We start from the raw sequence: 21,823 nt of genomic DNA, 5'->3' as shown, positions 1-21,823 counted from the left end.
CCCAGTTTGATGGGCAAACATTTTTAGTTAACAAATAGTTTGTTACACATTAACCTTTTAGGTTGCTAGGAAATCACAAGTACTCTCATTTTTCTGAAAAATAACCAGAGCTCATTTAGTTTATGATGTGTCCTCAGAATACAAAAAAATGCAGATATTTCAAGGTGTTGATATTTATTATCTCACTAGTAAGGGGACCTTACAATAGATGTATTTCTAACCAGCTGTATCTTTTCAGCATTTTTCTCTAGCACTCAGCCAGGCATGTATCTGATTGCTGTCGGTTGTCTGGGAAATAACCTTTTCAGATGTACCACCACTGCGCTTTAGAGAATATGGTTCTTGTACTTGAATCACTTGGTCCTTGGAGGAAATCTGAAAGCCAAAAAAAGTGCAAGGAACATGTCAGAGATGACTATGAAGGAAATCAGTAGGCGAGGAAGGAAGTCAGAGAGAAAGAACTGGTTGCAGGGTGGTATGAAGGAGGCATAGATGTTAAACTGAAACAGAAAATCCAAGACAAGGACTAGATTTTGTATTGCAAAGAAGTGGGAATCCTGTGTGCTTGCCAAATTTCAGAATTCAGCTGTTGATATGTCTACATTACCCCCTTTTTTTTTTTTCCCTAGAGCTCGTTTATTTTAATGTCTGTGTAAGGGTAACAGGCTGCGGGGCCAGTGGTAGGATTTGAAATAACACAAGTTGGCTGTGTTTTGCTACTCCTAAGGATTTTTTTTTTTTTTTTTTTTTTTTTTACATTTCACAAGCTAGTGGTGTTTAGAGGCATCAGATGTCATTTACTAAACAAGGTAGGTAAGGTACGAAGCAGTGTAAATGCGAACATGGCCCTCTGGCTGGGCTAATTAGCCTTGCTGCTGTGATTATAAAGCATAGCTACTTGCAGCTCTGCAGCTTTCGGTGACTCTGGGCTAATTATGTTGTATAAGCATGCCCCATATTGGTAGATAACCCGTAGAAAAACAAGGCCATGGTCTTTGTTGACACTGCTAAATTACACTACGGCAGAAGGTTACCTTATTATGCAAGTGCAGCTTAATTCCAGACAGAAGGACAGATAGCTTTGTCCACTGAATTTCCCCTCAGCAACTTGTTAGGCACAGGTATGTTGCCATTATCTTCAATGCAAAAAATGGCTAGTGGAGGCAGAATTCACATTTCTTGTAATTGGCTCGTGCAAACTCTGAATATAAAACCACTAAGTTGATCTGCACGTGTGAGAAATGTGCAGCTCTTCAAAGTGGGCAGTGTTGAATATTAGCTAATAATCATACTACAGCATCACTTTAATAAAATTAACATACGAGAGTCTGTGTAATAAACGATGTATTTTCGGCAAAAGCAATCTCAGTAAAGATTCAGACATGCCTGGCATTACAGACAGTTTGGAGACAAGGAAAGCATCTGTGGATGTTTCAGCTCCCATCTAAATTGCTGCCTTGTTCTTACTTTCTGTCTTTGGTCGCTCAGCTCGCTGGTGAGAAATCCCCGCTCTTTGCCACAGGAAGTGGTTGCTGTGCGTGGAAAAACACCAGAGCAGGGCAGCTTTCATTGTAGGATGAYGCTACTTGTTCCTCTCCTGGCCAGGCAGGAAAAGACAGGTTTGAGGTTGCTTTGGGATCTGGGATGAAGGAGCTTTGGCACAGTCCGAGCATCCTCAGTAGATATCCSTGCTGGAAGGGTGCAAATCTGCCGTGGTAGGTAGCAGGAGCAGTGAGGGGTTATGCATACGCCTGGTGTTTTTTATTGACGCATTGTATCAGTTGCACATGGGTTTTGTGCTGCGCAAGAATCGGGTCAAAATGAGAACAAAAGTTGTAATCTGTAGGGGCTATATACCCAGTCTTTCTGGTCTGTTTGTTTTTTAATGTGATCTTCACAATGCTTCTTTTTGTTAAGATAAATTCTGCTGTAAGACTTGTAGGAGTTTCCTGACAAAGTTTTCAAGTGATATCTATGAATAATTTTCTAGGGATTAGCTTGAGACACACTGAGGCTTTCCACAGCAGAAGAAATTTAAAAATTGATCTCTCATGTAGTTTCAATTCAAAGCTAGTTCTAAGGCCAGGGTCAGAAGCAGTATTTTTAACCACTTTGGAAAGTTTGTTGATGCTGCTCTTTGTGAGGAAGCAAAAAATATGGGAATGCTTTGAAGTTTTCCTTTTCCCAACCTCCTCCAATTACAACTTCAGACTTTCCCTATGCTTGCCTTATCTGGCTGCATTTTGCAGAGACCACTTTGCGGGAAGCAAAGCTTACCTCCACCTTCCATTTCCCCTGAAAGCAAGAGTCTTTCTGGGATCAGGGCACAGGAGAGATGTTGCTTAGTGGTGTGGCCTCCTGTGAGTTTGTAATGTTCCTTTTTTAGAGCSCTTTCTGCCCTCAGCTGTGGTTTGCTTTGCTATTCAGCACGGCTGGCCATTTGTAGCATGTGCGGTGCAGCTAGAGCTTGCTTTGGGCTTTCTGGCCTCAGATCTCTTTCACAGAGCTTTGTTTTTACTGCCTTGAATGTTTTGTGAGACTCTGGAGGGTATTTTGCAATTGTACAATAAAACTGCTATAGCCAAGTGACAGAGACTGAGCAATTCACATGTTAATGAAGTTGCTGTATCTTAGAGCAGTTGCTTTTAAGAGATACCCTATCCTTCTGCCATTGTTTCACCAAGACTTTGATCTGAACTGACGTATCTGCCTGTTAATCAGAGTCTGAATATACCTGATTTGGGGTATGTTCAGACACCTAAGTGACTCTTTGATGCAGCCCTAGTTTAAGAGTGGTTGGAAATGTTAACATTTCTGCATCAGATTCTCTGCTGCATCCAGCCTTTGACGGTGAACAGCAGAAATGGGACAGAAACCAGAAATCAATTAGAGTCCTCTGATGCTGTGCTTGGGCTGCTTTGCACAACAGGTCCCTGTAGTGTGGGTCAGTGAAGTCAGTATGTTCCAAAAAAGCATTTGCCAGCTGAGGACTGGTTGGTCTCAAGTCCTGCTGAATGGTGGGCAGCAGGGAGTTCTGTATAGTGACCAGGGTGGGGGGGAGGGTTATTTGAGGTTTCTGGGACCTGTATCTGCTGTGGTGCCTACAGGCTGTGAACGAACTCAGATCTGAATCTCCTTACAGCCTTACATGGGGAGAATAAGAGATAGGGGAAAGACTGCAGCTTGAGGTAGAGCCATCCAGCATTGAGGAGGAGCTTTATTTGATCCTTAGTGCCTAGCAGGTTGGTGTTTCCAGCCTGTTGTCTCCTGACCATGTGAGAAGGCTATCCCCCTGACTCCAGAAGCTGAAATACATACATATATATATATGTATATATTTAATCTGTCATTAGTAATCACATGTCCAGATTCATCTTATAGCTGTGATACTACTCTAAGAACTGATTTTTTTTTTTTTTTTTTAATGCCAAGGATTCTCAGCCCAAAAGGGATGGCAGAAGCAGCTGCCTACGTGCAGTACTTCTGGCCCATCTGCTGTGCAGATACCCCAGGGAAGTCTGTGGCGCTTAGGTAGGTGAGGTAGGGTCCACGCAAGCCCTGAGGCAAAGCAGAGCTCCTGGTCTTACATCCCCATGGGGCTCTGTGGTCTGAAGATGGCCCTGCACAGTGATATGCATTGAGAGTAACCTCCTGCCTTTGAACATGGCTTTGTGGCCTCATTCTCCTTTTAGTAAATAATGCAGAAACAACTTCAAAAGAGCAAGTTTGGTCCAACTCCCCAGCAAGTAAATGACAGAGCTGCCAGCATCCTCCTTGAGCTATTGCAAGTGCCTAGTAAACTTCTCTCCAATATAAACTTCAAAAGAAGAGAGCTGTCATTTGAGAAAATGATACAGACAAAAGCAGCAGCATCCTRGGAGCGCAGCATGGTGGTATGCCTATTATCAGCTGCTAGGCAAAGTGCGTTTATTTTAGCACAAAGGCACTACTGACTGAGCTTGAAATATTCTGAATTTGGTGCTTAAATGACCTTCAGGTCATCCTGAAGGTCCCACAGCTAAATGGATTAGACAGACGTGTTAAGGATGAGCAGTACATAAAAGCACAAGGATCAAACCTCCTGTCAGGGAAAGGAGCATGAAATCTTGTAACAACAAGTGAAGATGATAGGGTGGAAATGCCAAAGAATTTTAATTGTCTAAATTTTTGCAGATAAGAGATTAGCTAAATTCAGAGTGAAGGGAAAGTAAAATATGGTCAGGAGTTAGCATTTTAAGACATGTTAGAGCAGTCAGTCCTGAAAGTGGCAAGTCATTCATTAATATTCCTAGATTTATCAAAGGGTGTCATCTCTGCAGTCACCTCAATGATGCATGTTTGAACTAAGTAGTGATCAATCTGGGATTCCTGAGATATAGTCYGAGTTCCCGATGCTTTCCGTTGGTGAAGCTATGACAGCGTGTCTGTGCCCAGACGAGATCTGTGCCAGCCGGGGCGGCCCAGGCTCGGAAGTGTCACTGTGAGGGAGACGTGTTTAATTTAAAGCGCGTGTAGAGTTCTCACTACTTAGTGGCTTCCAGCACAGGACCTGCTGGYTAGCGACACTGGAAAAGAAAAACGGCGCTTTCTGAGAAGTGGAGCTCAAATTTGTAAAAAGTAAATAGCACCGGTTTCTGCTGYTGGATCTCTCCGTTTCTGATGAGCCTGGGAAATAAGCACGCGTTTTGGTCCCCAGAGCCTCGCCTTTGCACGCGCAAACGCAAGTTGGCGGGTCAGAGGCCGGCCCGGTGCGTTGGCCACGGAGTAGGGGCYGGTGGCTACCTCGGCGCTAGCCAACAAAGCGGGGCTGGCTCAGGGGCTCAGGCACCGTCCCGCACACATTCGTGTTCCTCGTTTACTCGCACGGTTTTTGCTGTGCTGGCTAGCATCTCCCAGGCAGTGCCTGGTTTGGGAGATAACGCGAGCCGGGAGCTGATTCCGGTAGGCGGTACGGACGAGGCTGCGCCGTCCTGGGAGGGACCCGAGCCGTTGCCACGCTGCTCTCCTCGGCGCTGTGAAGCAATCCCAGCCTTGTTTGTTTTACTGGCGTGGACGTAGCCAGAACATCCGTTCCCCAGCTCCACTGGGACAGTCCCCAGTTCAGCCACGGGGAAGTGAACTTTTCCTGTATCTTGGTTTCCCATGTGCATGATGAGATGTTTCCTTACCTCAAGAAATCCTTCCACGTGTGGGGAGGGAGAGGCTGAGAGGGGCAAACAGAGAAATCTGCTTTGTTTGCAGGCACCATTCCCTGATCTGGGCTCTGTTYCCTCAGCAGCTGCATGGGCTTTTCCGCAGTGCCACTGGGTTACTCATTTTTCTGACAAATTTCCTTTTATGTTTCTGCCAAATGCTTTAAGAAAAAARAAGTCGCAGAGAGGTGTAGAGCTAAAAGTAATCAAAATGACCACCTGTTCCCTAAAGAAAATAATTAAATCATTCCCCCCTTCCCTCCTCGAAGTATTCTTGGTGTTAGCACCTCTTCTTCATGTGCCCCCATGAAATCAACAGCCAAATTATAAATCCTTTTTTAAAGGGGTTTATCCTTCTGCTAAAGGAGCTTACAGCAAAACCCCAGGCACAGAGTGCTAGCTGTGACAGTCTTCTGAAGGGCTGTTGCAATCAATCTTGACCTGCTAATGTCARGGGGTTAAAAATATACCTGGTGTAGGACACCTCTTAAGTGGTTCTTTTGGTCACTGTAGAAAAATGGCTTGGTGGCAACCCTCCAAGCCTGACCCCCTCTGCTGGCTGGGGGGGGGGTCTCACGGGTACTGCTCACACACCGGTCAGGGCCTTTGTCTGGGAAAAAAAAAAGTCCTAATTTTTATGGTGCATGTGTCTTTTCTTCACCGTTGCTGGCTTATTTTTGTGGAGGAACATCGCATAGAGATGGAAAGTCACTTGAGCAGCTGGATATTTAACTGAACTAGAGCACGTGTTACCTTGTAGCTTAAAATAAAAATTTAATGTTTCATTTCTTCATTTTTAATAGCGCCACATCCCAGTGCTGCATATAAATCARTGGGAGATTTGCATGATTATTGCTTGCTGCCTCAGGCCTCGTGGTAACCTCGACAATGGCTTTGCAAATCCCCCTGTCCAGAGTCGCGCTTTCCCTCCCCAGAGACCTGAGCTCCCCRCTAATGCTGCAGCACATCAGGCTTATCTGTATGGAAAGGCAGGAAGGTTTATTGTGTGAACACGCACCTTGGATTATTTGGCCACAAAGCTAACAAGTCTGAGATTAGATTTATTATTATTATTATTTTGGGCTCAGGGCTGTGTTTTGGTGTCAGTAACCTTGATGGAATATCAGTGTGAGATAAATCAGGGCAGAATGGTTTAGCCTAAAACACATATCCTCCTGGAGGCAAACACTAAAATATGTGCGTAGGGCAAATTACATTTTCTTCTACTATCTGGGGTGCCAGCCTGTGTACAGAAAGACCATCGTGTAGCCCTTGCTTGCCTGTCRCATTGGTTGTGCTTTGGTTAGGTTTGCGAAAGAGTGGAAACCTGTATCCCTGGTGTACGTTGTTCCTTGGGTACTTTTGCCTGGCAGGATCTGTACCTCGCGGAGAACGCCCTGAAAGGGCTGCTGGTAGCACTGGTAGGTGGGGCATGAGGCCGAAGGTGCCATGCTCCCTCAGTTACGCTGCTCCCAGCGTCCATGGAGACATGCCAAGGTTGAGAGGGGGAAGGAGGGCTGGGGGTGATGGTAAGTGATGGGTGGTGGGTGATGGAGCTGGGGCATCCTGCACCCTGCTGTGATGCCACTGGTGTGTATATGTGTGGTGTCCCTRCTGCTGGGTTTGCACAGCCCTGCTGGCTGGGTTGACCTTGAAGGTGGCTGTGGCARGTTCTCCATGGATCAAAAATAGAAATCTGGGTCTGTATGCAAGAATGTATGTCAAATGTGCTGAGGAGCAGTAAGCAGTGAGCTGCTGCACTGTGATGCTTTGGTTTCTCATGTTTTTCTCTTGACCAATGTCTGTTTTCAGATGACAGACCAGCTGAAACTATTTGACCTTATTGAAAAGACTGGGCTGCAGTCTAGCCATGGTAGCTTGCTGCATTTAGATCATCTGTCACCTAATGGTCATGCAGTTATCCCCACTGGAGATTAAAAGGGAAATGGAGCACACTAGAGTGATGCTCTGACTCATATGTAGTCCAGTAAATGCTCAGCTGAGTAACATGTACAGCTTATCCAAGAAATTGATGTGTATACAAACCAGGGCTTATTTTTCAAGAAATACATACTAGCACATTCTTTGCTTGCCCTGATGGGTAAGAATTAGATTGAGCCTTATGGACTAGTGGTGAAATGTTGTCTGACTGAATTTACTGCTAAAACTTTTGAGCTTCTTTGGAGTCTTTCATTTCCCCAAGAAGCAGCATGTGTTGTTATCTGGCCTGAGAGTGCCCTCTGGTGTACACATGAGATGATATAGATTTTCACTTACTGAATTGGCTTTACTTGGCTTCTTCCTTTTCTTAAATCTTCCCAAACAGCGTGATTGTTCGTTGAAGGCTACCAAGTAGATAAATGCCATAAAACACCCAGCCGTGAGCTGCAAACCTGTCACTTGTGTCTTTCCTATTTATAAACCAGCACTGCTGGTAATTTTTTTTAAACAATATTTACCACGTGCAGTGTATCAAGTGTCAGGTGTCCAGGTTCAGACTTTCTTCCCAAGGTCCCTGACAGGTCCCAGAGACCAGCCCATGGCATGTTCTGGTGCTGTGCCTGGACTGCAGTGCTGCCCCTCRTTGCTGGCCAGCCCGGGGCACGTGCCTGGGGGTTTCTTAGTGGAGCACAGCAATTCGTCCACTGCGGTGTTAGGCAGTGGTTTCAAAACCTTGGTTTAACAGGGCAAGTGGGTTGTGAAGCAGTAGAAGCATCATTTTATAAATAAACAAATCGTAGCCTTTTTCCAGAAGGATAGAAGGACGTTTAGAAGAAGCAGAGACAGTGTAAGCACATGTTGCAGTAGTTATGTCAAACTGGAAACGGAGAGTAAATGTGAGGCATAAATACAAAGACCATTATAAATATAAATTTTCCTCATATGTAAAGCTGTTTCTTGTGTCATCTTATCTCTGTTAGGACATACTGATTTGAAAAAACCCACAAAGCACATTCAGACTTTTAAACCTTGTTGGCACAATAATGAATGTGCTGGTGCAGAACAGAGAACAGCATGTTCAGTGCTCCAGCCCCAAGCTTTTCTCAAAATGTATCAGATAATAAGAATGATAATATCTTATATATCTCATCTGGCAGCTGCTGGCAGTAGGCAAAGCACCTTTCAGTGGTACAGCACTAGTATGACATTTTTAAGCAACAAGAGCTAGTGTGGATTATCCTCTGCACATCTTTTCTTCGCTCAGCAGGATGCCTGCAGTTACTGCTGGGCCTGCTCTTGTGAGGTTATTTCATGCTGTGCTAAATGTGCTAGGAGGTGATCCAGGCATGTCAGCCTATCACCTCGCTACCCAGAGGTGAGACTCTTGTTAGGATCCAGCAATCAGCCCTCAGCAGTCACTGAGGACTGTCTGTGTTAGAAAACATGCTGGAAGTTGGGAAGGCCTGTGCTTGAGGTGGATGCTGGTCTTCAGTCATCCGACTGGTGCTTTGATGTCCTTGTTGTGAATCACCTCAGTTATTTGCGATGCTGTTTTGCTGCATGATAAGTGATGTGTGTCCTAAGGCATTTCCAGCAGCCAGTTTTTGCTCATTTTTTTCCCTACTCTTTACTGACCTTTTTCTTCTCCTTGTGTTTTTTTCCTTAGGTCGGAAGCTGAGAGGAAAAGCCTTTTATTTTGTCAATGGAAAGGTGTTCTGTGAAGAAGATTTCCTGGTGAGCACACAGCTGACCCTTGTGCCTTTAACAGCATGGCTCCCACAGAGCCATTGCATCTCGGACTCCACAGGAGACTCGCACCCTTCACAGCAGCTTTGCCCATGTTTCACGTGCTTCTAGGACAATTCCCTGGCCCTTCGTATCCTCTGTTAACCAACATATCAGACTCGGAAAGTTGGCTGGCTCTGTGATCTGGTGGCTGCCCACATGTGGTAGTGGAAATAGCACAGTGAGAAGCCATGGTTTTTCAGTACAGAGCTTGTACTTGAAATTGTAGCCATGTGTGGTGGCTCCTTCAAAATGAATCTCTGTAGAAATGCCATGGAAGTAAGAGCATGATGAATGGCTAGAGAAGATCGAGTGAATTTCCCTTTCCAGTTACCTCTTTTTGCTTGAGCACCTTTGTGGATTTCTTTCCATTGCCCTCAGTGGGTTTTTTGTGATTGTACCTGAGTGTGGAGCAACCCCTCAATCCTCTCCTTTGCCAGTGGAGAAACTCGTAACTACCCTGATTTTACAAAAATTGCAAAATGCTGTGTAGCCCCCACAGAGCTCTTGCAGACTAAGACTTCATTGAGACTTAAACAGTTGCTCACTTACAGAGGCGGTCTAGTGATTTATATCAGAGAGAAGTCAATTATCTTCTTTTTCTTGCCAGTATATTCTGCACAGGCTGAAAATGGAAACATCTCATTAAATACATCCAAAGTATTTCATTTTTCCAGTTTGTATTTCCACCATTCAGATGGAATTTGAAACATTGGACAGATTATGTGCTGTGCCTGAGATGTACTGCATACATGGCAGTCAGCTCCTCATCATTAGATCTCAGCAACAGCAACCGGAAGGTGAKCTAGGCCAAACCAGAAGAGAGCTGGGACAGTACCCCAACCTTAGAAGTTTCAGTAGACCTGTAACAGTGTAACCAAAGGTAGAATTTGGCTTTTCAGGCCTACATATACAAATACGTGATAAACACAAGTTCATGGCTTGTAGACTCATATGATCAAATAAACATGCAAGTCTTACCAGTAAATGCCTTATTTGCATGTGTGCTTATGATACTTATTTATATAATTAATTGTATTTAAATTTGGGACTGCACTTGTTTGTGCAAGGAGAACAGGAAAAAGACCAAACGAATAATTCCCCACAATGTGCAGTTGCTTATGTTCTAGTAGCCTTGTGAAATTTTAAGCCAATTCTTTCTTATCCTTGCAGTATTCTGGCTTCCAGCAGTCAGCTGACAGGTGTTTCATTTGTGGCCACTTGATAATGGACATGGTAAGTGATAATTGTGTTAGGAAAAAAAGTTCCCCCAGCTTTTTAGAAGAATGCGTCAAAAGCAAAATATATTAATATTGAATACTATCTGTTTTCATGTTAGTCTGCCTAGTGTGAGATTGGTGGGAGAACGAAAATCCGCTAAGCCACTTGTTCAGCCTTGCAAGGAGGTGAAGCTAGCACCCAGCTGTGTGGTACAGAGCCCTTGCTCTTCCTGTTTTTGGTGCAAGCTGAAAAGCAGAGCCTTCAGCTCCTTCTTCCCCTCTTGGGATTCCCTGGACCATACAGTCATAATTCTGACTGTACTTCCTGCTCAAAAGTGGTTCTGCAGTACTTCCTTACTTGTGGGGCAGTGGTGCTCCATTGCTGAGCCTGTCTTCCATCTAGTCAAGGTGTGGGTTCTCATGTAGCTCATGAATGAAACTGCTGCCTTGTTGTTGCTTTTTGTGTGTGCTGGCAGGCCCTGGACTGATATTCTGGGGAATGGATTTGACACAGAGTATGTGATTTGAGCTCAGATCTGTCCAAATCCTTGAAAACTGCTCAACAGATCTGTGCATGTCCTGCTAAAGCAGGCAATTCTCATTAGCCTACAACAGGTACGTGTTCAAGGTTTGCGCTGAGTGGGTCACATCTCAAAGGGTCATCTGGGCCTTTTTCCAGCATCAGGCAATATTCAGATGTGACTCATTCTGAGGGAGACAAATTCATAATCGTGGAGTTGATGTTGTAGAACTATGGCTGAGGCAAATAAGTAATGAATTTCTAGGTGATCAGTTCACCACACACCATGCAAGGTTTTCTGATGCTTACTGTTAATTATCTTAGCTTGCCTGGTTATGCTAGAAAGCATTAAAATTGGAAAAGTTATTCCATACTCAGAAGTCTGATCACAAGGCTAACAGGCCATGTAATTCCACCTGTTACTTGCTCGTCCAAAGCTAGCAGTGAATTACAATTGTTGAGTTCAATACAATTGCTGTAGTCTRTGTTAATTAGAAAGCCAGGCTACTGAGCACAAAGTGCCTGGAAATCTAAGAAGTTATGGAAACCTAGCAAAAATACTTGTTTCAACATCTCATGGAGAACGTAAAGATGTATTTCTTYTTGTTGGTGTGGTATGTCTTGTTTTCTGATTATGCTAAGTAATCTCCACCTGTTAGCTTCCCCCTTAAATTTCATCACTTCTGTCCTTTGTAATGCTAAATACCTTGTCTGAGACTCTGTAAATTGTTGTCTTACCCATGCTAAAAAAACTATTCTTTGGAACCAGGTGTTATGGATTGATTTCAGCTGTGCTTTGTATCCCTGTTAACTCAYTCTTTAGACAAGGTGCCTGAAAAAAGGCACAGCACTGCTGACGACTGTGCAGCACTGTCTGATGTAATACTGTGAGTATATTATTTTCACCTTTAATGCCCCTTCATGCATTCTTTTCCTGTCTCTTGGTTTATTGCAGATCCTGCAGGCTCTAGGGAAATCATATCATCCAGGCTGCTTCCGATGTGTGGTCTGCAACGAGTGTCTGGATGGTGTGCCATTCACTGTAGATGCTGAAAACAAAATCTACTGTGTCAGGGATTACCACAAGTAAGGACAAAATAAACAGCAGAGTGGATCCAATCAACAAGCCTCTACTTTAATGTTTCAGATAATTACAATGTATGGATTATTAAAACAGACAGGACAAGAAGCCAGAAGTCTGAGRATGGCACTAGACCCTAGAAATTCCTGATGTCTCTCCTTGCCATGCCATCAGTTTCCTGTGTAACTATGAGGAAATCTTATCTTATCCCCAGGCTTCAGATACCCCTTCTGCAAAGTGGTGATAGTGTTCACTGGCCTCACAGGGAAACTAAGATAGTCAAATAGTGTTTGTAAAGTGTTCAGTGAGGTAAGAAATTAGTCCACTCTGAACTAAAGATTGTGAATCCCTTCTGAAATCAGTACGAGTTGCTTTTGAGACTTCTAAAGAGCCAAGAATGCTATTAGAAATCACTGCTGAATACAAAGCAAAATTTTTATCCAGCTCTAAATTAAACAACCGATAAATCCACTTAAAAATCACTTCGGCTTTTCACAGGAAAATAACAGGGCTGTACTCCTAGCTGGTAGTTAAGATATTAGAGCTGTGTACATGTTGAGTGTCTATTTAGCTTGCTGTGCTCCTTGCCCCATTTTCTGAGCAGGCAGAGTATTGAAATGTTGCTCAAGCACTCCCTGTTTTGTATTGTGCTAAAATTTTAATTCCATTTGTGTGTCAGCATTGTTCTGAAAGGATACACATTTCCTTGTAACATAATATGTATCAATTATACCATATTTTTCTTTTTATATTAAAAAACCTTATGGAGTCTTAAGTGCTTACAGTACAGTATTACTGTTTTCTCTCAGCATGATCCTATCGCAGTGCAGGGAACCAGTTAATCAATTCTTTTAATGTGTTTTTTGGAGGGACAGTCCTGCTCAGTTTCTCTCTATTCTGTCTTCTAAATCACTAAGTCATTTTTGCTTAGTTGCCAAGCTGCCAAGAATTTTGCAGTGATTTTCTTTTTCTGGGACTACTTCAATATAAAATCTATTTTTGCCTGACTAACAATCTATGCTAAGTATTAATTATGTCGGAAAAACAGGTCTTTTATAGGTTTATAGTGACATAGAGAGCTCTTTTCAAGACTGGTGCAGGACCTATTCATTAAGCTTTGGGCTTATTGACTAGTAGTCAGTTCTGTGTCACTCACAGGAATATGCAAACAGCAATTAGTCATGGATCAAATATAATACTCATTCGTAAATAGAATGCTATTGCACTGGTGAATTAAGAATCATCAAAGCAGCCCTAGAATCTGTTTTTTTCAGTCTGATTTCCTTAGTCCATCTGTCCCTGTGTGTATGCCCCTGTTCCTTTATTTCCCCTCAAGTAACACCCAGATGACTAATTGGAGACAAATATGGTGATGTTTGATCAATCCTGAAAAAAAATTGTGTTTTGGGAATGAAAARTTTTCCTGTAGATAAGTTATTTACAGATGCAGCTTTTCATTTTATCACCAAGTACAAGCTTTTTCTTTAATATTGATCTGTAACTTACCTTCTATTTCTCATTGCTTTTCTAGAGTTTTAGCTCCAAAATGTGCAGCGTGTGGACTTCCCATTCTGCCCTCTGAGGTGAGAGCCTTTTATTTCTTACTCCCTGTGGGGGAGGAGCATTGTTTCTAAGGTCTTGCTCTTCTTCCTGCTTGGCCCTGTGTCAAGACATATGTCTTTGTGGTTGAGGGAAAATGACAGTTTCCTCCAGATTCCAACCTTTTGGCCTAGTGCTGTATACTGACCTGGACATGTGACCCTTCCTTTGCTTGGTAATGCAGCYTATTCCCACTGAACCAGGCTACTTTTCTTCATCTCCTGTACCATTGTGCTGCTTTTAATGTTATGTTGGAATACCTTTCCATCATGGCAATAAAAGCTCATGAGTGACCTTTTGTGACCCCCTGTGACTGGCTCATTTTAGTACTTGGAAGAGATGCATCTTTCGCAAAAGCAATTTAAAATTCTGAAAAATCTATGTATTGAAATTACCAAATCATTAATGAGTAATCTGGGATAGATGCAGCTGGAGAGAATTTTACATTTCTGATGTTAAATTGTAGAGGATGTTTGCACTCAATCGATGTTGAAGCTTTACTGTAAAAATAACTGCAGGTGGCAGGATTTATTTGTGGTTTCCAGCCAGCAGCCCRAATGCATTTGTTCTACATTCATATTATTGCAGGAAGCAATCTACAGAGTCTGATCCTCCTGTAATCCTCTGATTTTGTAATTTCTCTTGTGCTTGAATGCTCACAGGGGTCTGATGAGACTATTCGGGTTGTGTCCATGGACAAGGATTACCATGTGGAGTGTTACCACTGCGAGGTAAGTCAGCAGCTTTCTAAARGAGTGGGCACTTAATAACCATAACTAGTGTTATTTTAGAAATGAAAGTAAATCCTCTTGTGCCCAATGGCAATAGCTGAGCAATTCAGAGTTTACATTATGAGATCCTTACTGCCTGTTACCAATGCCTGAGAAATTTCCARTTTGAGGAAAAAAGTTTTTCCAGAGGGTGTCTAAAGTGTGATTTCATTTACTGTCCGTAACATTATGGGCAAAAATTAGTTACTGCTTTTAAAACTTGGCAGTTTGTTTGTTAATGAAAGAAATGTGGTGAATTAATAAGGTTCTATTGCCRCCTTTTAGAAACCTTGAGCTCCAGATCACATTAATGTATCTGATTTCCAAGTCAGATTGTTGAAAAATGCTAAGGTGATGACTGATCCCATCTGGCGTAACTTTCCTTCACTCTAATGGAAATTTATGYGTGAGGAGAAGGGGAAGGTTATGTCTGCAGAAAAAAATCCCAAGAAATACCAACTTTTAAGCATTCAGTTGGTCTCTATGCAGGGTTTTCCAGAGAGCCTTCATATTTCTGTCCTGTAAGTTAAAATAAATAGATGTCTTCCATTGTTGTGCTTGCAATGCAGTGGAAGGAGGCCCTGCCTCAACAGGCCAATTTCAAATGCAATTAATTTAATATGAAGTGGTGAACTCTACCTGAAAGTAAAACACGAACACATTTAAAATACGTGGGAATGCAACTCACCATGATACTTACTAATGAAAACTACTTAAAACAAATTCATACAAGGCTGCCTTTCAAAATGTCTATGACAGATGCTTTCCTTCTCATGACAAGTACAAGCACTCAGGACTTACTAGGAAAGAGCTGTTGGCTAGGTGTCTTCTCTCCTTGTCACAGAATCATCCTCCTGGGAACCAGACCTCAGATGATGCTGGAAGGTAAAGCCATATTCTAATAATTCATGTGGCCTCTCTTTGCAGGACTGTGGAATGGAACTCAATGATGAAGACGGACATCGCTGTTACCCGCTAGATGAACATTTGCTTTGTCACTCCTGTCACCTRAAACACATAGAGGACGGCACAACCCCAGCAGCTCGGTACCAGCATCACTACTAGCCAGCATGGCCAATTTCTGAAAGTCTGGACAGAAGACTTGTTACATGATCTCCCTCTCCTCCACTTCAGTTGATTTCTTGTGCATGTTTTTCCTCCAATCAACAGTTTACCTGTAAAAGGATAGAAGAGCTTTTTGCTGGATTCTCAGAGTTTATATGCTTTTGAGTTCCRGCTGTATCAAACTATGCCTACTTGACCAAGAATGTGGCATGTTATCCAAAATGATCAGTTCACTCTTACGTGCCTTTCTCTGCTCTCTGGAGGTTCCTTTTGGTTCATTTTGAAAGATTCTTCAGTAAAAGCACAACTTGCTGTCATGTCTATGAACTCAGATCATGCTATGCACAATTAAAAAGCCAGAGGCTGGCCTGCCTGCCTGCTGGGAACATTCCTTCAGTCTAAGTGTTTTCCAACAAGCACCTTTCATCAAATTCCCCCCAGGAAATCAACTTATTAATACCAATTCTTAGGCAATCTCTCTCTCTCTTTAATTCTTTAGGAAAAGAAAAGAAAGAGCTCTGTTCAAAATAGCCTGCTTGGGCCTTCTGCTTAATTCCCAGAACTTTGATACCAGCCTGGCTTTAAAAGGCACCAACTCTCCAAGCAAAAACCAGGCATGCTGACTGGCAGCTGGAGGCTGATCTCCCATTTCAAACAGAACAAAAAAATGGAACAAGCTAGGCTAAGCTACTGTGGTGACTCTGGGCCTAGGCTTGTGTGTCAGCATGATATGCAGGGGCCTGTCTGCTGTATTGAAGTCTAAATAGTGGATTATATTTGGAAAGGCCTGGATGCTAGAAGTTTGAACACTGGGGAAATTCATTCTTGTTGTTGCTTGCAGAATCACTTTGGGAAAAAAGCTCTCTGCACACAGACATTTGCCTGCGCTTTTCCCAGTTTATCCCCATAACTCAATCCCCAGCCTGGCCACTCCTTTCCAGAGTGTTTCCAGCAAAAGCCATTTCATAACGGTGCTTATTTAGAGTTCTGGGAACAAACTCGAGATCATCATGAAGGCTTTTTATACAGGGATTTAGAGCCCAGCCCCACCACCCGTACTCAAATGAGTCCAGTCATCAGTTTAAACAGATTTGCTCATGTGAACAGTAACAGCTTATCTGAGCAAAGGGTTGGGGAGTTTGGCCCTTCTGTTCTGTTGAGGAAAGCAGAAAGGCAGATTATATCCCACTTTGAACCCCCTTGCTTTACAGTCAGAGAAATCTGCTCCCCCAGTGTGTTACATATGTGGTAGATGTACCTGCAGTCCTTGCTCTGTACCAATGCTATGCAGACCCTCTTATGCAGGTACCAAGTTTTTGTTTAAGAAAAAGCTCTTATTTTAAAGTCTCAGATGCAATATGAGGTCTTACCTACTCTTTTCAGCACATATTTTCTGGAAGAATAGTTAAAATGCTCTTGTGTGCATGCCAAGAATTTCAGTTCAGTTCTGATGGATAATGGACTGAATAATGTTCTTGAAGATCTTTTTAGTGAGGAAACTACAGTAAATTAGTTGAGCAGTGGCATTTACACACCAGAAATGAGCATGATGTGAGTACCCACCATGGTTCAACTAAACTTCTTTCCCCGTATTATGAATGTAGCTGGAGAGATGATTGAACTTCATACCATGTAGTCAAATTCCATCTTACAGATTTTGGTACTCACCTGGAGTACTTTTAATTCTCAAAACAGTCCTTCGGGGCTAAATGATAGACTTGCGATGTTTTTTACTGTGAAGTAGTAAAGTCTGGCGCACGGTTGAAGACCAGTATGGGCAGTATTTCTCTATACTCTCTCTCTCTCTCTTTTTTTCACTTGGCACCTGTTACAGGACAGAGAGGTCTCACAAAGCRTGCCCTTGTGGATTGCTTCACCCTCTCTCAGCTGGAATGGGGCCCAGACTCAGCCTTATTTTTTACATCTGTCGTGATAAGGCATTTTGACCCAATAAACAGTAGCTTTCCTTTTCCTTGCCAAACTAACGGGATTTCCAGCCACCTCAGCAAACCTTTTGCCCTCTCCTTACTGCAAGTGCGAGGTGCAGCAAGCAGACCGTCTCTTGTGGCACGAATAAATGTCACAGCTCTCTCTTCTGTGTGGGACAAGCTGTTATGCTAAGGCGTGAACGGAGGCACAAGCATCTGCTTTCGAATGGGAGGGGACAGTGGCCTGCCAGCACCCTTCTGCATGTCTGCATCAGCTTGTYGGGACTGAAATGCGAACACCCTGCTTTGGCCTAAAACTGCTCAGGACTCCTAAGTTCAGTGGTTTTGGTGTGCAGTTTGGTCGGGTCAGCAGATGATCTAGTCTGCTGCCGCCTCCACCTGTGAGCGCCTCTGCCTCTGTTTCTGCTGCTTTTCGAGATGGCGATGCTGGCACGAGGCCAAATGGGCAAAACTTGACTGTGTTGTAGCTCGGCTCTGAAATGCCGCTTCTACCTGTGACTTGCAACCTCGTGAAACACTCCTGAGGAACAAGAGTTAACGGAGGGGAATGTCCTGCAGTATACTGAGCTCTGAGGCATGTGTAGCTATGGAGGATTTTACTCACGACTTCAGGGGMAGTAGAATTGACCCTAAATGTGTGCGCTCCCTGTAGCCTTTAATTGGGCCTCCATATGATGACTAGCAAAAGGATGGGAGCTGATACAGCATGTAATGGCTGCTATATCTAGGCAACGTGAGTCAGGTGTAACAAAATACACAAGACCGGTTGTGCAAGGTGCTGAGCGCACTCATCTCAGCCTGCCACGTGAGTGAGGACCTCACGCTCGTCTCCTGCATCTGCAGCTAGGCCCARGAGGGGTTGAAGACCTGATTGTGATCTTAGGACTGTCTCAAGTACTGCTGTGGGAAATAACACCAGCTGAATGTTACCTAGTAAATAATTCAGCTAGTTCTTGGTTCCTCAATGAACTTTCTTTGTCAGCAAAGACGGCACCTGAGTAAAATATGAAAGTGGCTTCTGGAAGTGAGCCTGAAACACCAGGCTTAGTGGGTTGCTGTGTCATTGAGAGGTGGGCTACTATGTGGCTAAAGCTTTTGCTAGCTCTTTTGAGAGCACCCTGTATGAACATGTGTTCTGGCCTTCATTTGGGGAATATCGGAAAACGCTAACAGGACTGATACTCTTTTTAAGACAGAAGATCTCCATTGCTTTAGGGCGACATCTGATGTAGGATCAACAACAGGGCTAARGGAGAAATGCTCTACTGCTAATAGTTTACGATTACACATGGAARACATTCCAGTGGCATCCAAGTACAGCACTGCTTAATCTCTAGATACCAGCTTTTAACATTGGGGGTCTAAACTACTCAGTCTTAGAGACTCCCGCCACCCAAATAAGCAGGAAAGAGGAGTGGGAAGCTGAAATTCTTCCTTTGTGGAAAGCCTCAACTGGCCAGTTTGCTCAGAGCTGTCTTGCAGGAGACTACTTTGAATGAATGGAAAATTTGRCCTGTGTTTTCACACGGTGTCTTATTACTCCCATCAGCCATTCTGAGGAAATGAAAGGCTGTCCTACTTTTGGTTTTGATGTCCTGGATAAATTATTAAGTACGAATGCTCTCCTTTTGGTATAGTTATGAAGAGCGAGAAATGACAGTGTGGAGTGCTTGAAAATGGAGTGTCTGAGTTCACAGTTTTGAAGCAAAAGCATATACTGCTTTGTTCACCTATATGTTGCCTTGCCAGCTTTTATCTTTGGGAGTTTGAATTAATTTAAACTCAATTAACTSAATTATTCTTGTCCTTTGCAGAAGGTGGCTTCTCATCTGCTTTAATATCTGATGTCTGTTTTCTATCCCTAACTGACTTACTCCCTGACAAATGCAGAGGTGACTATGAAGGGGAATGTGCAAGGCTGCGAGTGAGCCCGCTGCCGCTTCCCTGCGCTGTGAAGTGTCAAGCCAGAGCCAACCCTTCTCATGTTCAGCTTCAGAGACTTCGCTGGGCTTTCTGCTGTGCTCATTTTGGCCAGAGAGTAAGAAGAAGGCTTAACTGGTCAATTCAGAACAGTTCCAGTTTAAAGGCACTTCTACAGAAGAATTTCAGAAAACGTGTGTCAAATTCTACCCATCATCTGGTTTATACAGGTTGCTTTCTGCTATTCACATGAACCTTGTAGTCTTTTATTTATTGAGATGTGAAAAAACTGCCAGCAGCTCTGGAAAGTTAGTCTAGTCTTTAATTCCTAAACCAGCTTCCTCATTTCAGTTGTTTTAGGGTAAGGGATGCTTAGAAGTCCCACTGTGGTGGTAATTAGTAACTCATGTGCAAATAGTTAYTGAAATGATTTTCCTGAAGCTTGCTTTTAGGAACCAGATTTTAATAGATATTTTTGGCTCAGATCGTGCTGTTAAATTTCTRTTGCTTAGAATATGGGAGCTCATTTCGATAGAGATTTTTGCTTAAAAGCAAGAAGAAACTCCAGCTATACAAGAAGCAGATATTTTGTGTATTTTCAAGTATATGAAGTGACTGGGGTCAAAATGATTTCACAAAACTGCTTTGATGTTAAACACAGAGAGTAGCTTTTAAAAACACCTAGGGGAGGAGTGTTTGATGAGCCAAGGGTCTTATGGCTCTTCAGCTTCTCAGTCATTTGGGAGCTTTTAAAATGTTCTCCCAGTCTTTCAGTGTTTAAATATTTTTTTTTTTTTTTTTAACAAAGTGAATAGCTCCTGGGTCTGGAAACTGGAGTTTCATCAGGTTAGTTACAACAGACTTGTAAGGGAGAAGCTAAACTGGTAAGAGTTTGTATGCTTTGGGTTAGCTGTTTGAATGACAGGGGTCTCTTTAGCTGTCAAGAAAGAGAGTAAATATTTTCCTATCCTTTTTCCTTATGCTGATTTTTAGCATCAGGCAAATATTTGACATCAGTATTCAATTTCAGTATTTACTGCCTTTTGGCTCTGTTTCTAATAGYTGGTGAGACCACTGCCTCTCTCTTCAATGAGTTCACAACCCTGGGGGGGGGGGAATTGGAGTCTCTTTCTTCTTAATTTATCAAATTTAGTCCCTGTTTTACACTTTGACACTTTGCTGGAAATTTTGTCACTTTCTAGTTTCAGCAACAGCAAAATTGGGTTCTTGCTTAAAGAAAATTTTCACATATATCTTTGCTTAAACATATTGACCTGATACTCCACGTTACCTGAATAACAGCCTGCTGTTGGTTGATTTAGTGGCAGTTTTACATGCTGGGATTGTTCCTGTTGCTAAGAAAATCGCATGAAGGAGCCTCTACATTTCACTTCAAGTGCATGAGTAGCCCATTGAAGCCAATAGAGCTGTGCACATAGACAAAAGTAAATATGTGCATAAGTCAGTGCTGGATCAAGATCAGRGTTGGATTTATTACAGACAAGATATATTTGTGGATAAATCTGCTGTAGTGTAATAGTTGCCATGAAATCATCACTAAAACAGACTGATGACTTCTTGTTCAACAAACAAATTTACACACTAAAACACCGGRGGTACATAGGGAAGCAATGATATGRTTTAAAAAAATACAGTGGTTTTAGGGCAAAGAGGGCAGGTAACAGTAGATGTGTGGCACATGCTGCATGTGCCTGAGCTGCTTTCTCTGCCACTGAGATGCTACTGTGCTGACACAAAGTAGTTTTAGATGTATTTGGTGAATGAAAGTGAGAAAAAGTCCACCCTGGCTGACAGTGGTCTGGCTCTGTGGTGGCTTGGGAAGAGATACGGTCAAATACATGTCTCTTCTCTGTTTGCTTTAGGACCGAGTCACTGAGTGAAGACCAGAGGGATTTTGCTTCTCTCATTGCAGAGCAATGAGTTTGTTTTTCTTTTCTGTTTCTGCATCTTGCTGCTCATCGGTTCTAGCTCTACAGTGGTATGTGTCTGCTTCATGAAGCCAATAGGGTCAACCTCTTCCTGCGGTGAGACCCACCCCAGAGCCGCTCACTGTTTCTGAAGCGAAGCAAATTTAGGTTCTTCAGCAATAAACCCCCTCACCCTGCTTGCTTACAAGGCAGCCAGAAGTTCATAAACCCCCTCGCCCTGCTTGCTTACAGGGCAGCCAGAAGTTCGTTCACTTTGGCCTGCTAAGGCAGGACGAAAGGCGGGAAGGAATTACGCCCACGTGAATACACGTAAGGTGGAGTCGTGCGAAGGCAGGCAATACGGGTGCCCCGCAGCGCCGGTGTCACCCGCAGTGCCAGCGCCCGGGTGAACGGATAACCAGGCTGCCGTTTGCAAGCGGTGCCGACCCTGATCCTTGTGCCCAGCGCAGCAGGTCTGCGCTGCCGGGCCGCTCGGGCGCGCACGCACCCGCCAGCTGTGGCTTCCTGCATCCAGACAGCCCCCCCAGAGCCTGGCTAGCAAYACTCAATGGTACTAATTCGTTGTTGTTCCCTTGAAAACTCGACTCCAGAAGAGAGTATTTTAGAATTTTTTAGAAGTGTAACAAACCTTAGCCACATGTGAATTCAACCCTCTTTTCTCCTGTGCTGTTAAATATTTATAAAGAATGATGGCCTGCAGCGACGGCAACGCGCCTGGCCTGTTGTGGTTGCTATGATTAAAGACAATACAGAAAAGCAGCTCCGAGTGTAAAGTCTTTCGTCAAGCAGTGATGATTACTACTTCAGGCGTCCGCAGCATCCTTACCGCCCT

At 43.3% G+C, this 21,823-nt stretch overlaps 1 protein-coding gene across 2 annotated transcripts in view; it reads left to right on the top strand.

Annotated features, from left to right (window-relative positions):
- Nucleotides 1-15,569, top strand: part of LIMD1 (LIM domain containing 1) — a 34,170-nt gene extending 18,601 nt beyond the window's left edge. For both annotated transcript variants that reach the window (XM_085311887.1, XM_085311885.1), the window contains 6 exons: nucleotides 8,800-8,867; nucleotides 10,092-10,154; nucleotides 11,614-11,744; nucleotides 13,271-13,322; nucleotides 14,001-14,069; nucleotides 15,036-15,569. In XM_085311887.1, the coding sequence (XP_085168013.1) occupies nucleotides 8,800-8,867; nucleotides 10,092-10,154; nucleotides 11,614-11,744; nucleotides 13,271-13,322; nucleotides 14,001-14,069; nucleotides 15,036-15,173 (521 nt within the window). In that variant the 3' untranslated portion in view covers nucleotides 15,174-15,569. The remainder of the gene's footprint in view (nucleotides 1-8,799; nucleotides 8,868-10,091; nucleotides 10,155-11,613; nucleotides 11,745-13,270; nucleotides 13,323-14,000; nucleotides 14,070-15,035) is intronic.
- The last annotated feature ends 6,254 nt before the right edge of the window (nucleotides 15,570-21,823 follow it).

The sequence above is a fragment of the Rhea americana genome, unplaced genomic scaffold (assembly GCF_003343005.1).
Source record: "Rhea americana isolate MKP2758 unplaced genomic scaffold, rheAme1 scaffold_35, whole genome shotgun sequence".
Taxonomy (NCBI): domain Eukaryota; kingdom Metazoa; phylum Chordata; class Aves; order Rheiformes; family Rheidae; genus Rhea; species Rhea americana.
Note: the sequence above shows the minus strand (reverse complement) of the source record. Positions and strands in the feature narration are given on the sequence as shown.